The 17,096-nt window shown below is 42.5% G+C and overlaps 1 protein-coding gene across 1 annotated transcript; it reads left to right on the top strand.

Moving 5' to 3' along the window:
• The first annotated feature begins 347 nt into the window (after positions 1–347).
• Positions 348–16,663, top strand: PARD6B (par-6 family cell polarity regulator beta). Its single transcript, XM_048321948.1, has 3 exons — positions 348–546; positions 5,206–5,428; positions 12,062–16,663. Exons 1-3 carry the CDS (start codon positions 481–483, stop codon positions 12,889–12,891), a joined length of 1,119 nt encoding a protein of 372 aa, XP_048177905.1. The 5' UTR covers positions 348–480; the 3' UTR covers positions 12,892–16,663.
• The last annotated feature ends 433 nt before the right edge of the window (positions 16,664–17,096 follow it).

The following is a 17,096-nucleotide window of genomic DNA, read 5'->3' as shown; positions in this document are numbered from 1 at the left end:
GAGCGCGGCACGGAGGCTCCTGAGGGCTGTGGGAGGACGCGGAGGTGCGGGATGGCGGCTCCCCGGGGCGGGAGGTGCCTGAGCGGGCAGCGGGAGCCGAGCCGCGCTCCAGCCCCGTGCGCGCACAGCCCCGGCCGGTGCGGGGCAGCGGCTGCCGGGCTCAGCCCGCACCTGCTCCGGGGACGGGAGCAGAGACCCCGCGCCGCCGCCTCCATCTTGCGCTGCCCTGCAGGTGCGCGGCCCCGCCCGTGCGCGGTCCCGCGGAGGCGGCGCAGGCGCGGCGGCGGCCCCGCCCCGGTCCCCGGCAGGTGCCGGAGCCGCCGCGGCCCCGCCCCGGCCCGGCCGCGCTGAGGGCGGAGGCGGCGGAGCGGCCGCGGGGTGCCGGGGGCTCTTGGCTGGGCCGCGCCGCGCCGCTGCCCGTTCCGCAGCGCTCCGGCGGAGAGAGGAGCGAGAGCAGCGGACACGGCGACCGTGCGCGGCATGAACCGGGCTCAGCGCGGGGCCGCGGGCAGCCGCGGCCTGGGCACCATGGAGGTGAAGAGCAAGGTGGGAGCTGCCGCCGCCGGGGGGCCGCGGGCGCGCGGGGAAGGACCGGGCGGGCCCTGCGGGGCCGTCGGGCCGCGGGCCGGCTGCTGACTCACCTGCCCAGGGGCCGCCGGGGCACGGCCCCGCCGGGGCCTGAGCGCTCCGCAGGCCACCGCGCTCGGGCGGGCGGGCCCCGGCGCTCCCTCGCCACCTGTCCCCGCGCCAGCCCGAGCCCTCTGCCCGCTGGGGCCGCGGCTGCGGAAGGTGGTGGGGTCGCTTCCTGGGTGCGCTGTCTGCGGGGGAGGGGGAAATATAAGTGGTTTTGGAGTGGTTTAAAAAAAAATGGGTAAGTGGAGTTGGCCCCTAAGTTTCTGCACAGACTAAAAGACGTACAGAAAAATATGTGTTATGGGGAAAATGTGGGCTCACTGGGCTAGAAGAGGTGTTTCGAGACATAATTGGAGAGCGGACTACCTGCTCTCCAGAGCTCTCTTCCAGCCCTAACAATTCTGTGACAATTCGCAAGCGTCAAAACCCACTCTTTGTCCGAATTGCAATGAGTGCGTTTGTTAGTGACTGTTTCTGTAGTTACCTTTTTTTCCTTAATGAGTATGTCTTTCTTGGAGCTTTTTGTGGGGTACAGCGTAGGCTTACAGTAGGGGTAGATGTAAGCCCTGGCTGGCTTATCTGAAAGTGGAATTTGCCTTCTCTTAGAGGCCCCGAGAGACTTTTACCCTGACAGTGGAATTTCAGGAGTGTGTACCTGTGTGTTCCCGCATACATCACCAGTGTCTTGTGCTTAGAGTGTTGCACAGCTCTGTAAATTCTCCCATGCATGTATCTTCTATTTTTAATTTTCATTTGCTGGTTAGGCAAAGTTTTGCTGACAAAGCTTTAATATTCTGAGAGAAAATATATTTTTTTTGTTCTGCTTTATATTTGTAATAACTTCCATTTGTAAAACTGCTGGATGTACAGTATTAAGTGGAGCATCAAGCTATTAGTTAAATAAATGTTGGGTTAAAACCCCTTTTTCATTGCCTAGGCAGATTGTAAGTGCATCCCCATGGGAATGTGTTTTCCACTGGTGGACTCATGGATCTCTTGGGTTGTTTTTTGAAGTGGGAGTAGCCTGTGTTCTGTCCCCTCCTTTCCTGCTAGTGAAGTGTTACAGCAGCAGTGCAGGTGAAGCAGTCAGGCCTCTGTGGACTTTTAAGGATAACACACCATAGTGCTGGAACTTCTGGAAAGCGTGTGGTTGGTCTCTACAGATTAAATGAGGATGATTACTTTAAAATGTTAATTTTTCATGTGGCCAAAACCAGAGAGCACAGGAATATCTGGTAGCTGTTATTTCAAATAGCAGTTAAGCACAGTTGGTACTGTGATGGTGAAGTCTTTTATTTATGCTCTTATAAGGTTGAAGATGAGCAGTATGATGTGCTTATAAACCCAAATCACTTGTTTCCTCAGCCCAAAACTCTAGGTTTACTGTTTCCCCACTGTATGTTTTCCTTGATTTAAAAATATATCTAGGGATTCAGGCATGTGATGTGTTCCTGGTGTCTGTACAGAGAAGTGTAGCCCTAGTGAATAGGGATTGTCCCTTAAGTGCATATTATGGAGCAGGATTCAAGGCATTCCTAGAACTACTTGTTGCTAATGCATTATTTAACAGCACCTCAATTTAATATCGCAGAGGAGTCATCTTCCTTCTATGAAAATGAGCAATTCTGAAGAGAAGGAAGAAAGGCCTGTGTGGGAGGTGGAGGGAGCCGTTCCTGTGGAGTGGCCTGGGCTTTGGAGGCTGCTCAGTGATGTACAGCTCTTTATTTAGATATTCCAAATCAATAATTGTGCCTCAGCTGACAAGGCTGGGCCAGCACAGCCCAACTGTGATTGCAGTTATATGAGCACAATGCCTTTGTTAGTTTAGTTTATTCAGTTTGGGTAACTGCTCTGAACTTGCCCTGGCAATTCCCCATAGTACTTGAATTCCAGTCAGCCCATTTTCTTGTTATGGAAAATAAAATTTTACACCCTAGACTAGCGTTCCTACTGATGATATGGAAACCCCAAGTTAAGCTTCTAATTCTCTATATATTAAAATTCAGGTTCTCCCCCTTTCTCATAACTTGGAATAATATTTTTTTTCCGAGTAAAGTCTAGTAACTGGTAAGCTAGAGGTGGTCATTGCAGCTCATGTTCTGTCAGTGCTGGAGACTTGCATAGAGCAGCTTTATGCTGTGTTTCAGAGGACTTCAAAATGTGTCCCATAAGTGAGTGTTAAGTGAGCATCCCGGGTGCCTTCCCGGTGTGCTGCCACAGCTCCGCTGCCTTTTCCCGGGGGAGTTAGCAGGGGAACAGCACTTGCTTGTAAAGAGCTCAGATAGCAAGGAGCCTTCTCTGCTTAAGTTACTCTTCCAGTGTCTCATCTCCTCTAGAACATCAAGTGCAGGCCTGTTTCATGGGACAGAGTGCAGCATCTGATAGAAAATGCCAACATTTCAGGGGTTCAAATAATGGAATTGCACAGTTGCCCTTGTGTCTTTTACCTGCTTTCTGATAGTATTGAGCAAACTGTGTTAGGAAATATGGGCGGGTTGGGTTATGAGTCTCTTGGTATTTGCACCAAATATGTATGAAATAAAGTGGAAAAAATAAAAACAGCCCGTTTGAAAATCTGGCCCTTTGCTTGCTCTGATAAGAGTCAACGTTTATTCCAGTTTGAGGGTGAGGTTGTTGGCTTTTTAAACTTTTATTCCAGAGTTATGTTTTAACCGTATAATCCTTGAAAGCCAAGCAATTTCGATTGCTGCTATACGCGGACAGTTCCTGTGGGGCTCGCACCTCCCGCAGCTGGGGAAGGATCCAAGGCCGGCCCTGGTGTCGTGATTAAGCTGTGCTGTCTCTGATGTGATGGGAGTTCCTCCTGTGGGCTGGGCTTTTGTTTGTAAGCAGGTGTGAATCATCCCTTCTGCCTTGTTACTTAATGTTAGCGTAATTACAGGTTTTTCAGGGGAGGAATGTTCCCAGATAATTCCTTTATTTGAAACTTTTAGAGGAAGATGGGATGTTGAAGGTGTAGCTTGTTTTGAGTTAGCATGGTGTTAACATGGTGCTAACAAACGGGGTCCTTGTCTCCTGGTTTTCAGTCCTTTGTTTGTATGTGAGAACTCTGAAGCTCTTATTCTCCAAAAGATTGTAGTCAGGCGTGAGGTAAAGTGCACCTCCACATCTCCTGTGTGTAACATACACCAAAGTATGTGATACTGAGGCTCGAACTTGCACGCCGAGCATTTTGTTCCATGTGCCCTTCTGCTCTGCTTAAAACTAAACTTGCGAAAGAAATTATTTGAAGTTTTTACTTTCACTGTAGGTCAGTAATAGAATTCACACAAAAAAGCAGCCAACTGAGGTTTTTTGAATTATTAGCTTATTATCCTTTAACTCATACGCAATCTGTTCTGTTCTGGTTTTTGTAACTTGGCTGCTGCTATCTCTGAATTCCTTTTGACATCTCTGGTATGTTGTGCATGCGCCTGATATGGAGGATTTGGAGTAATTTTTATCCAATATTCTGTTTGCTTTGGGTCCTGCCCTTGTTAGGCAGAACACCAACATTTTACTAGTTATGTATGGTAAAAATCACAATTTGTCTAGTCTACGTCAAATGCTCATCCTTGTCTTGGCACTCAGTTTAGTCTTCTGCCTGCCCCCACTGCATCATTGCCTTAATAAGCAACGTGTTTTAAGAAGTGTTTGCTTTAGAGATGATTTAGGAGACTGGGCTTGAGTGGATTTGTGAGCTGGGTTTTTTGTTGAATAATTATGTTGACTACAAGCAAATCCTACCTCTGATAGTAATGTCAGTGACTAATTTTTTTTTTTTTTCATATTTTCTGAGTCTTGCTAGGTTGGGAAAATCCAGGTTCTATACCCTGGATAGAACCCTGATTTATGAGACTGTTGCAATCAAGGTTTGAGCCTTGCTCATGCAAGCGAATCTTCTGAATGCTCTTAGAGGTAGCGGCTGGTTGCCTCTGATATATCTCTTTAGGTAGGAGCAGAGTGGACCTGAGATCAGCTCCTAAAGCTGGGCTGCACGTGGCTTGTACTGAAAAGCAGCAACAGTTCTTTGTGGTCTTCCCATCCAAGTGGCATTTTCACTTCCTGGCCAAACAGCTGGGGGTGTGAAGGCTGCTCAGCCTTTCGTGGGTGAACCACAGTTGTGTAACAATCTCTACACACTGTTCTCAAGGGCACTGGTAGTTCTTGGAACAAAATTCCAGGTAGTCACATACCACAGGATGTTAATCACAGTCCTGGTTTCAGCCACCACAGGAGTGCTGCCTCTGAATTCTGTCCCATGTTTGCTTCATGAGCCTGTGTGAATCTGCAGTTATCCCTGCACCCGTTTGTCACCTTAGTGCTGATGAGCTCCCATTAAATGGAACAATAAAACGGCTTTGGCATGCTCAAAAGTACACATTCTTTCAGGTACAAAACTAGTTATAACTTTGGGGAAAAAAACCAACTGTTTTAACTGACTTTCCTACGCCACATCAAAATTATTGGCTTTAGGTTTTAGTGCACTTTTAATTCCATAATGCTTCTGGTTTAACATTAAAATAATTCTATTGCTTCCATATTAATGATGTAAGATCTATTTTGTTGTAGTTTGGAGCAGAATTTCGACGGTTTTCTCTAGAGAGATCCAAACCTGGAAAGTTTGAGGAGTTCTATGGATTATTGCAGCACGTGCACAAGATCCCAAATGTTGATGTCCTGGTGGGATACACGGACATTCATGGAGACCTGCTGCCTATCAATAACGATGACAATTATCACAAAGCAGTTTCTACAGCCAATCCCCTACTCAGGATTTTCATTCAGAGAAAAGGTAAGAGCACTTGAAGAATGTGAATCATCTGTTTATCCAGTTACAGTGTGATGTATGGAGCAAAAAAACCCTGCAGTCCTATTTCATCATGTCAAATTCCTTAATAATTATGGGTCATTAAAGGTATTCACAACTCGTCTCTCTTGCAAGGACTTCCTCAGGCAGCCTATTTATACTTTGTGATTTTTTGCTTGTATTTAGTTGAGTTAAAGTCAAGTTAAATCTCAAGCAAATGCTTCTTTCTGGTTTTATGTAAGCAAATGAAAATAAACTTTAAGCCTCTAAGGTTTTCTGCTCTGTATGTTGGATACTTTTCACTTAAAATTCCAATCTTGATCAGACAAGAGGAGAGACCATTACAGGATGGAAAGCAATATTAGAAATGTTGATACATTAACTCTTAAATGTAACATAAAAGTATAAATTCAAGACTAACTTTGTAATGTGCTACTCTTTTCACACTTTGCTAATAGAACATTTTGAAGCTTTCAACTGACAAGCTTATTTCAGTTAGGAAACCTCAGGAGTGAAGGCTGCTTCTTTTGTTGGTTTGCCTTTGAAAGTAGAGTGTCTGCTCTGGTTGTGTGTTCCTACTGTCTGCTTTTGCTCCTGAAGGGGAAAAAAATCTAATTAAAAGCTTGTATCTGTTCTTCTGGTGTTGTTCCTGGTTGTTGCTAAGACAGGCATCTTTTCCTTAGAAAATGCTTGGGCATCAGAACCTTTTATAAACTCCCACTCCAAAATATGAACAAGTCCACAACAGCCTGACACAAACCCAATATTCACGATCAGTGTGGCTGCTTGGCAGCTGCTGTGTGCTGGCAAAATGTTTGTTTTGTTTGTGTTGATAGTATAGACAGGTAAGGCCTGTGTTTTCAGTGCTGAAATGCCAAAGGCATGAACCATTTGCTTTAGCAGAACCTGGAGGTAGACAAGGTCTATGATTCCATTTAATCCCCTACAATAGCCATATGACAGGAAGGGATAAACCACTTTGTCAGACTGGGATTATTGAGTTTGTATTTTAACACCATATGTTTTTAGATTGTTCCTAGTGTGACAGGTCTAATGTTGCCTGTTCCTAGTGTTACATTTGTAATGCTTTTTTAGTTTCCTACCATCATTTACCTTGATTTGATCCAGGTGGATTATTTGTCTCTGCTCTGGTGCCAGGCGTTGATATAATGCACAGAAGTAGGAGTAAGATGATTTCATTTTAGTTTATCAGAGCAAGAGTTGACAAGCAGGAAAAGCTGTGTGAAAAGTATCAGGTGTCATTGCCTTCCCCTGGACACAAGAGCCTTCTGCCTGTGGGGTTTCAGGGAACAAAGAACCAAGGCTGGCATCACAGTCCGCCACTACACTTTGTTGTGAATTAGTTGTGACCACACTAATCACATCTGTTGATGAAATTGAGGCTTTGCTTTCAGTGGCATCTTTGCCATATAGAGCAGATTTTTTTTGATGGAAAATACAGAAATAACTTCATTCTGTATTTTATTTGTGATGATTTGCCTATAACCAAGGCTGAATTCGTGGAGTTAGGGATGGTTCATATTTTGTGCAGTGTGATTTAAGTGTGCTTAATTCATAGATTGCAGCAACCTTACTGGCTCTGCCTCTGGAATGGAAATGTCTGAACAAATACCTGCTATTGATGGGGCTGCTTTGATCTCTGCTGGTTTGGAACTATAATAAGTGACACAAGTTACTTTTCCACCTGCAAGGCTACTTGTGGCTTTCATGCATTCTCTTAAATCAGCTGAAAAATTTTTGTGGGTTTTGTAATGGAACTCTAACTTTTTATATTTCCAGCAGCAGTAGTTGGGAATTTAAGATCTTTGACAAAAAGCCACTGTGGGGAAGAGAGAAAGTGTTTTGCTGTCTTATAATATATGAAATTTTTATCATACTGTCTTAACTATTTAAACTACACATAATTTGTGCAAACGTAACTTAAGGTATGAGCAGACTGCAATGAAATTTAATGTAAATAGTATTAACTTCTTAGTAAATTGCATCCAAGAAACGCCTTGAGGGGTTGAAATAGGAGCTGCAAGATGGTTTTGCTTTTATTAATAAGTGATAGTTGTGATAATGGGACTCCAAAATTTGGGAAATATTATGCCAGACTAAGAACTCTCTTCTGTCCTGCTTGTTTTGACTCCTGTTTCTAAAAGCTCTCCGTTTGTCCTGAACATTTATGTGTCTTGGTTAATGTGGTAAGGAACTTAGAGATCCTGTAATGAAGTCACATTATTCCCCTTAGACTCCTTTAATTGTATTTCACTAAATTCCTTTAAAATACTTCAAACTGCTCCAGTGCTAAATCTAAACTGGGGCTTGATGTTGCACAAGTCAGGATTGGCTGTCAGCTTGCAGAAAACATTCCTCACTGGAATTTCATTCTGCAGTTTAACAGATTAACAGGTACTGTTGACATCTGGTATTTAAAGGTTAAACTGATGTATTGTGATTAAATCCAGATGTATGGGAGTCACTCTGTCTGTGAGAAAAACCCTGCTGAAGAGAAAATGGAGTGGAACAGTCTGCACAGGCTGAAGGGCAGCTTGATGTGGGGAACTTTGCATTGTAAATACAAGAACAATAGAGATAACAGAATATACATTTCATTATAATATCCTTAACAGTCCCTCGAAGGATTGTAAATTGCAATATCCAGCTCTTGCAAGTTCTGCATGTATATGGCTGTATTTAGTGAGAAGTGGATTCTTTGGTTAATCCACTTGTGCCTCTGGAGAGAGACTGTCACTGAGAAGCTTTACTTTGGTGAGAAGTAAGAGCAGTTGGCTTTTGAAACAGCTCTTTGTGGACTGGCCTAGCTATTCTGAGGCCTCTTCCTAAAAACACAGGTTAGTTTCCTAAAACTATATTTTGTTATATTTTGTAGAAATAAGAGGAAATTTGTTGGGTCGTATTTAAAAAATGCTAAATTGCATCTGTATCCAAATATGCTAACTACTTGGGGGCTTTGAAAAATTAATTCTCAAGGGGGAACTCTACATTGATTTGCAAATGGGTCAGGAAAATATTTTTAAAATCTGTCTTCAATAACATTAAATTGAAACCAGATTTGGCATTTAATAAACCTGTACAGATTGGTGCCACCTTGAGCTTGAAACTGCTGGGGGGAGAAATCCTTCCTGGACCTCATGGATGTTCTCCTTCACACTATCTGTAGTTAACACCTTGTCCTTTGGCTTTAGGCCAAAATATTTTTCACTGGGGCTTTAAACTGATTAGTGAGGTGCCAGAACAAAGATGCCTTTGTACTTGAGAGTATTGCTTTAGAAAACTTGTTTAGCAGTGGAAGAGAGGTTACCCAGAGTGTGCTGTTCTGCTGAGATTTGGGGAGATGAGTTTATCAACTTTTCGCTATTTCTTTCCTTAGAAATTCTCTAACCTCAACTGTCTATCTTAAGGTTCGTGCTAGTTCTGAATTATTAAACTGTTAAGAGCAGTTATAATACAAAAAACTTACCCTCTAGTGTGTCAGAGTTTCTTAAATGTTTTGACATCTGGCTTGCAGTTTTGGGATGCTTTCATTTCAGCCATGTGGCCTGTAACATAAGAAAGTTATTAAAAACAAAAGCACCAGCTCAATTTAAGATTTCTGATTTTTCTTCTGAAATAGATTTTTAAAGTTCCTCTCTTTTCCAAGAAATGTGTTCCTACTGTTAGTTTTTGTTTAAAAAGTCCTTTTGAATCTGTTATTTTGCATACAGACATTTACATACTATTTCTTTCGAAGCTAGTCCTGTTGCAACTGATCTTCATGTTTCTCTACTAACTGGAAAAATTTGGTTAGGACAGAAGTTACCAGCTGATAGTTGTGGAAGGCAAGCTAGGAGGTGGTTTCTGTGAAGGAAGTTGGGAACAGTTCTAAATCTAACTTGAGTAAAGAGCACAAACTGTCTTTGATCATTTACAGGACATGATAAATCTACTGGGATGCAATAAATATGTGTTTGTATATCCAGTCCATGCCAGACGTCCTGTGGGGTGTGTGGCCTGCCATGAAGGTGAAGAAGCCTTAGAGCCCACTGTGGCAAGCTGGAACATTGAATGTTTTATGTATTTGATGTGGCACAATGGGTAAAATACCACACTGTCTGATTCTCCGAATTTCTGCACTTTGAATTTAAGGAGAAAACCCTATAAATTGAATACCTTTTAATGTTGCAATGCACGTGGGAGAACACTTGTGAGAAAATCAGTGCTGACAAAGCTCTGATGTACTGTTTTCTTGCGTCTGTTTCTAAACCAGCTGTTGTACTAAAAGCAGTAGGGACAGAGTGCTTGATTGGCACCAGTCTGTTGGGACCTGTGTCCTGGAGCTGTCATCAGCAACTTGCACTCTAGCAGGAATGAGTGCAAGTGGAACTTTGTATTTAAAGCAAGACCTGTCTAGGATCTGATTTCACAATTGTTCTTTCCAGGTTGTTTTGTAAACAATTGTAGTTCTAAATCAAAAAAGAGAAGCTATTGCACCTCATTGAATTGCAAAAATCCTTTCAATGAAACACCAGATGTCTAACTGGAAACTGGTTGGATGGGTTGTCAGGAGAGATAAGGGCAAAACTTCTCTCACTTTTTTCTTTGATCATAAATTTTTAGCAAACATTATAAGAATTGCTCTGTGTTGTCTGAAAAGTCAGCATGTTAGTTGTCAGCAGTGGAGTACAGGGGTTTAACCAGCTGATCTAAGTCAGTCAGACATCCCAAAGGGCCTTTTACAGAGAAAAGGCTGAGTTTGCATTTTTGTAGCTGTTTTACTTCAGACATAGTTCACCTGTTTATATGCTTTGGGTGGGGAGGTTGAATTGTTTTTTAATGCACCAGCTCTTCAACACAACTGATCTAACACTCTTAGACATGTGAAGATCAGATTTGAGGCTATTTCTAAAGCCCTCTTGCTTGATGTTAAGACCTAATGTTATATTAATTAAAGCTTAAATTCCAAAGTAACTGAAATTGCTCCAGAAGTGACTTCAGGCTATAGTAGGGCTGTGTCAATCAGGTATCTTCAGAAATAACTCCTGATTGTGTCAATTAAACTGTTGAACAACTTCAGCTGTAAACATCAATGCAAAAGATGCTGTGTTTAGCAAACAGCTAAGCAAGAGCTTTGCCTTCCTTATGGTGTAATTATTTTTTTTAAGCAAAGGAAATAAAAAAGAAATGTAAATGAGGCCATCATCAGGATGCATTTTTCTAAGACACGTTGATGAATTATTGTGTACACAGAAGCCAGGAGCTGACAATAAATCCCTTTGAGGTTTTTTGTGGGCTAATTTAAATTTGTTTCTTTTCCTGTTGTCCTTTGTCTTTTAGAATACCAGGTCCAAGGCTGCCTTCCTAGAGCAGCCAAAGGACTCTTGTTGTTTCAGCGACCCTAAAGGCTGGGAAGGGAGGAGTTAGTGTTACGTGCTGCAGTAGTGTTAACCTGTTGCTCCAGGAATACTTTCTCTGTTCTATTTTGCGTAAAGCATCTGAGGAGTCCAAATCTAACTGGTGCATGTCTGTATATCTCAGCCTGAGAAACAAGTGCACTCATTGATTTCCTCAGCAACTGGCAGCTGTCCTGAAATGCCACCAGGGCAGCATTGCCACAGTCAGTCCAGTCCACAGACTGAAATGTATAGCCATTCTCCCACTTTCTTGGCTCTACCAGTGGCATCTGAATGTGATAATACAAAGAAATCCCAGCTTCTCTGTGTCCTAGGGTTAGTGCAGTCCAGTTCTGCGTGATTATGGGGGGGTTTCCCGTGTAGAACAAAGATGTGTGCAATGTTGCAAAAGTATGAATGTAAATCTGAGGAAGCTCAGATCTAAATGTATTTTTGGTGAGTTATAGCATATTAAAAAGAAAAATGGAACCTTTTAAAATAAGCGTTTTAGAAATCAGGATTGCTTCCACAGAATGTGTTTTCTTGTCCCTTACAAGTAGTCGTAGGACTAACATGTTTTGTTTGGGGTTTTTTTTAAGCTCTAAGCCATTTGCCTATTCCTATATCAAGTTGTGGCAGTTACAGCATTGCTTGCATGAACAGTTTTGCTTGAAGTATTTGTGTGCAAGGTCTCTTTGTTTCTGCTCCACAGCCATTTCACCTATATGGCGTGGGGGCAGGGAAGAGTGCAGAATGGAATAAGCTTTCTGGAGTTTGAATCCAGGTCACTTGGCTGGCTCCCAGCAACTAGGCAATAATAGGCACACTGGCTGCTTTCCCTTTTTCATTCTTTCTTTTCCAATGATCTGAAATCTGAGGAGAGAAAACTAGCAAGTGGAATTACTCTGAATAAAATTAAAATGTTTCTAGGAATGTACTCACTCTTTCCATTCTACCCTTTCTCTCAAGCAGCTGTAGCTCTTTGTCTGCTGCTGCTAACTTGCTTTAATTTCTTTTGTGCACTCTCTTTCTTTTGGTTGAAGAAAACCAAAAGTATTCCAAACTTTGAATCTCATAACATTAAGCTTTTGTTTCATGTGTAGAGAGAAAGGTTTCTATGACAGTAAGGCAGACACCTTCTAGATGAGCTCTTTGCCTCTGCTGAGCAATGTGACCTGGCCATGCCTGGCAGGCTCTAATCCCCATGTGCTCTGTCTTGCAGAAGATGCAGACTACAGTGCCTTCGGGACTGATACCATGACAAGGAAGAAGAACGTCTTATCCAATGTGCTACGTCCGGATAACCACAAGAAGAAACCCCACATTGTCATTAGCATGCCCCAGGACTTCAGGCCAGTGTCCTCTATCATAGACGTGGATATTCTGCCCGAGACCCACCGCAGGGTGCGGCTCTACAAGTACGGCACTGACAAACCCCTGGGCTTCTACATCCGCGACGGCTCCAGCGTCAGGGTCACCCCGCACGGCTTAGAGAAGGTCCCGGGGATTTTCATATCCAGGCTCGTCCCCGGAGGGCTGGCTCAGAGCACGGGCCTGCTGGCTGTCAATGATGAGGTACTGGAGGTGAATGGGATAGAGGTGTCAGGAAAAAGCCTCGATCAAGTTACAGACATGATGATTGCAAACAGCCGCAACCTGATCATCACGGTCAGACCTGCCAACCAGAGGAACAACGTCGTGAGGAACAGTCGGACTTCGGGCAGCTCCGGCCAGTCCACTGAGTCAAGCCTTCCCAGCAGCACTCCAAACATTCTGGGAAATCTGCTGCAAGGAGAAGAGGAGAGCGATGAGGAGGACATTATTATTGAAGACAGTGGGGAGCCACAGCAGATCCCAAAAGCTGCACCTACCAGTGAAAGTATAGAATCCTTATCACAAATTGAACTCCTCCATGAGTCCACACAAAATGGATTCCTTCCTTCTAGTGAAATGAACTTGAATCACTCAGCAGGCAGCATTAGCATGGAGTATGAAGTACCAGAGCCAGGGCGTAAGTCACTAGAAGAGGATGGAACTATAATAACACTATGAAATGACATTGGTGTACTTTGTATAAGTAAGGATGCCATACATGTTTTAATTTGGCTTAATATGTAATACATTTTATACCTCTCCATCTACCATGCACTGCAGTTAGATTAAAAGGAGGGAAAAGTAAATACAAGAAATTCAAAATTACTTAAGTTGACTAACTTCATTAATTCTGCACTTCAATGTAAATAATTCACAAAGCTGGAAGATAGTTGATAAATGGCTGAAAGTGAATGAGGAAAATTTAAATTGAAAATGAAGGATAGCTAAGAGATGGCTGTGAACTTTCTTTTAAAGGTACTTGATTTTTATTATTTTTTAATGCCGTATACTACTGGTTCTATAGAAGTAAACTTCCTTACATGTGAGGCTGACCATCTCATGTACTGTGGCTTCATGTTCCTCTGAAGTGCTGCTTACATGTGGTGGAGCTGCTTTAGCCCCCTCACTGCTGTCCTGGCTGCTGCTCTGCTGGCAGAGCTGTTGGTAGGCTCTGTGCAAGAGGAAACTGGGAGAAAGCCAGAGGTGGGCTGGGAAGAGATGGGGATGGCTGGTCTGGTCCCCTGGCTGACACAGGGACAACAGGGCTCTGTGGGCAGCACCTGCAGTGGGGCTTTGGAAGTCACTGTTCCTTTGTGAGTGAATGTGCAACCACAGGCTCGTTAGTCAGGCACCATTACTAGTTTTAATGGCCAGGCAAGCTTACTTTTAATGACTCTGGTTTTGAAACTCAAATGTGAAAGTCTTAACACTAATGCATCAAAGACCTGTTCTCATTCTAGTTTGCAATATTTAAGGATATCATTGGATTTAGTTACTAATCCCAGTAAATTACAAACAAATCAAATGTAAACACTGCTATGGAAATAGCATCATGTAATCTCTGTTAAAATTGCAGCTCCTGGTAGAAACTCAAGATTTCTACTAGCAAAGGTTTGCTGGAATGAGTCTGGATTATATGAAAGTGACTTCCTTCAAACTTCAACAAGTTAGAACAGTTTAAGTTAAATCCCTGGATTAAAAAAAGTTTTAAAGTTTTAAATCAGGATGAGACTTTAGTACATCTTGTTTGAGCCATGTGATATTAACTTATTCATTATTAGGAACTGATCTGTAAATGCAGATCTCTGTGTGTCCCTGGCTGGGTGTTGTGGATGTTAAAGAGTTAAAACACTGATGACAAGTCCTGATGCTGCAAGGACAAAGGTGTGTGTGTAACCACAGCACTCACTGGGACAGGTGCAGGGGAGGCTTCTAGCGTTGTTTTTATCCTTCCCCTTTTTGTATCTCCTGCTTTTTACCACTTTGGCCCTTTGTTCCCAACCTGACCCTCCTTTGGGAACAAAAGCTGTGGCAGGAAAATGAGGTGGGAACTAATAGGATTGGGGAGAAGGATCTCCCCAGGGATCCTGTGGCCTCTGTCAGCCTGTAAGGAGGAGTAGGGTGCTACCAGTTCTGTCCTGTGCTCCCCAGAGCAGGAGTCAGGCGCTTGGGAGCGTGTTCCACCCTCTGGGAAGATGTGATGCGTGGGAAGGGAGACTGACCCCTTTCTTTTTTTCCCCTCAGTCTATTTGAGGAAAATCTACCTCTGGTAACTTTACTAACAGGAGACCAACTGTAAGTTTAATGTTAGGGCATCTGTAAAAGTCGTCACAGACCATCAGAGGCTAAACCTGTGTTTGTTTCAGGTTTTTGTGATGATGCGAACACTGCTGCAGAAACAAATCCCTGCTGTTTGATGTTGCAAAATGCACATTTGAAACTGGTATCTCATGAGCAGTAGTTTTCTTAAACCTCCAATGCCAGTGGAGTCCAAGGTGCCAAGAGAGGCATTCATACCCCTTAGGATTTATGGAGAATAGGCTCAGCAGGCAGTGGTACTCTGCAAATACAGGTGGGGGTCTCTTTCATCACACTTATGGTTTCTTCAGTATGTATGTGGAGAGCCTTGCAATCTTTTACAAGAGCAAGATTTTTCAAGTGTTTCACTTGTTTTGCTAATAATTATTAAAAATGAAGCAACTACATCCACTTAGTGTGAAATGAGAAAAAGAAATGTGCATTCTGAAACGTGGAGACTTTACCTGTACGTGTTTTCTCTCAGCGCTGCTCTACACTTCCTTTCTTTATGGAAGATTGTTTACTTTGAAAATATCTTTTTTATTTTCCTTTATCAAAATACTTTCCTTCCTGTATGAAATCACAGTGAAGGGTGAGACTCATTCTGCTAGTTTGCACTTCTGTGCCTTTGGTTTACTTGAATGTATTGTGAATAATCAAAGGAATAAAGGCACTTGGGAAGAGAAGAGAGATCCACAGGTACAGAGAATGAACTGGTAGTGCACTTAATGCAGGTGTAATGTTTTCATTCCATGGAAATCTGCTCTGGGGCTGATGTGGTCCATGAGGATTCTGCAGCTCAGATCACAGCTGGGAGGGTGGACTTGCCTGGGAGGGCTGAGTCCGCCAGGAAACTGGGCAGGTCCCAGCCCCGAGGCTGCTGTGCTGCCAGGCACATGCATGGGTAGTTTGAATAATATATATGCCAGTATTAAGGACTTGTAGAAATTTAACTGTGGTCCTACTCTAAACTGCATGAGACTTCATCTCCTAGGACCTTTCCTGCAAACTGAGTAATCTAAACGTGAGATAATGTTCTTTTTGACATATATCATCTTCTGTTTCACAGAAATTTGGTAACGTGTAGTAAAACTAAGCATTTGGGACTTGATAAAAACTTTAAAGAATAAATCTAAAAATTGTGTATTTACAGTTACAATGACAGACTGCACAGCATGTAATTGCTTAATGCTGCAGTTACCATGAAGTTTCTAAAGTTCTTCCATATCTTACTAATACATACACTGTTAATTACAGAATATTTTTAAATTGCTACTTCAGGATAATCAGTGGTTGATTGAGTGGCTAAATTTAATTTTATATATAAATGATACTGGGGTTCAGTATAAGGTTTTTTAAAATATGCTGATATTGTTAGCCTTTCATTCACTACCTCCTAAATTTTTAACATCTATACTGTTTTCTCCCTGGAAGACAATACTTAAAGGCTTGACTGTTTTATATAGATTTTATCTATAGCTAAAAAATGGAGAAAGAAAATCCAGAAGTGATAGTGAGGATGCTGCGCATGATTGACAATATTACGCTGCTATTGATGTAATCTTTGTGTATTAACTATCCTGTGTGTGTAAATTGTATTTTCAATTCAGATTTTATAAATTAATTTATGAAATATCCAAATTATTTCAGAATGGAATGAAAAACTGAAATTCCTTTGACTAGTGTTATATGTTGTGTACATGCACAGAGGGGGATAAGTCATTCCTCCCTTGCTACTGGGACATCTAAGTGCACCTTAATAGGAAGAAGAACAAATTCTTAATAGAATTAAGATGCATTTACTTTGAAGTTCTGCTATGGTATTGGATAAGTCAAGCCTAACTGTGAATCATATGGTTTTTTTCCACACCTGAATTAAATTTAGGACAATGTTCTCACAAGCTGTCTTTAACATGTGTATTTTTGTGAATATTATGTATTTTCTAATTAAATTTTACTTGCAATGTGATTTTTACATGAATGAACTTGTTTAAAATGTCAAATATCAGTATTTTTCTTACAACTTTAATGTATAATGTACATTGGTATCTCACTGAATGAAGATTGATTTTACAAAAATCAAGTTAGATGTAGTTGTATATTAGTCTTATATTTTTACAGACCAAAATAATAAATGGATATAGAAATAAAATGGGGGTTTTTTTATTACTTTGTCAGATAAATCAAAATGATGAAGGATGCATCCTTTTTCTCAAGTGTGACAATAGATGGGTTTAATTTTTTTCTCCTGGCCAGCTACCCAGGCTGTGTTTTCCTGGCAGTGTTCTCCAAGCTGCTCTGTCCCTCCCCTGGAGCAGATCTGTGCCCTGGGCAGTCTCAGGGTCCTGCTGTGTGTCCCTCAGTGCTGCTGCCTCACCTGTGCTGTGCTTGCTCCTGCAGCAGCTGCAGTAGTGAACCTTGCATTGGATGCCTTGCCTGAGGACTGCTCCTGGGGGAGGTTTAGGTCCCTCCTGCTGCATCACCTGTGTCAGGCGCTGCTGGGGCGGCTGTCGCTGCTGCTGTGAGTATCTGCTGCAAGTGTGGCAGTTTGAACTCAAACCCACTTCGCTTGCAAATATTTTCTC

The sequence above is a fragment of the Corvus hawaiiensis genome, chromosome 17 (genome assembly GCF_020740725.1).
Source record: "Corvus hawaiiensis isolate bCorHaw1 chromosome 17, bCorHaw1.pri.cur, whole genome shotgun sequence".
Classification (NCBI taxonomy): Eukaryota; Metazoa; Chordata; class Aves; order Passeriformes; family Corvidae; genus Corvus; species Corvus hawaiiensis.
Note: the sequence above shows the minus strand (reverse complement) of the source record. Positions and strands in the feature narration are given on the sequence as shown.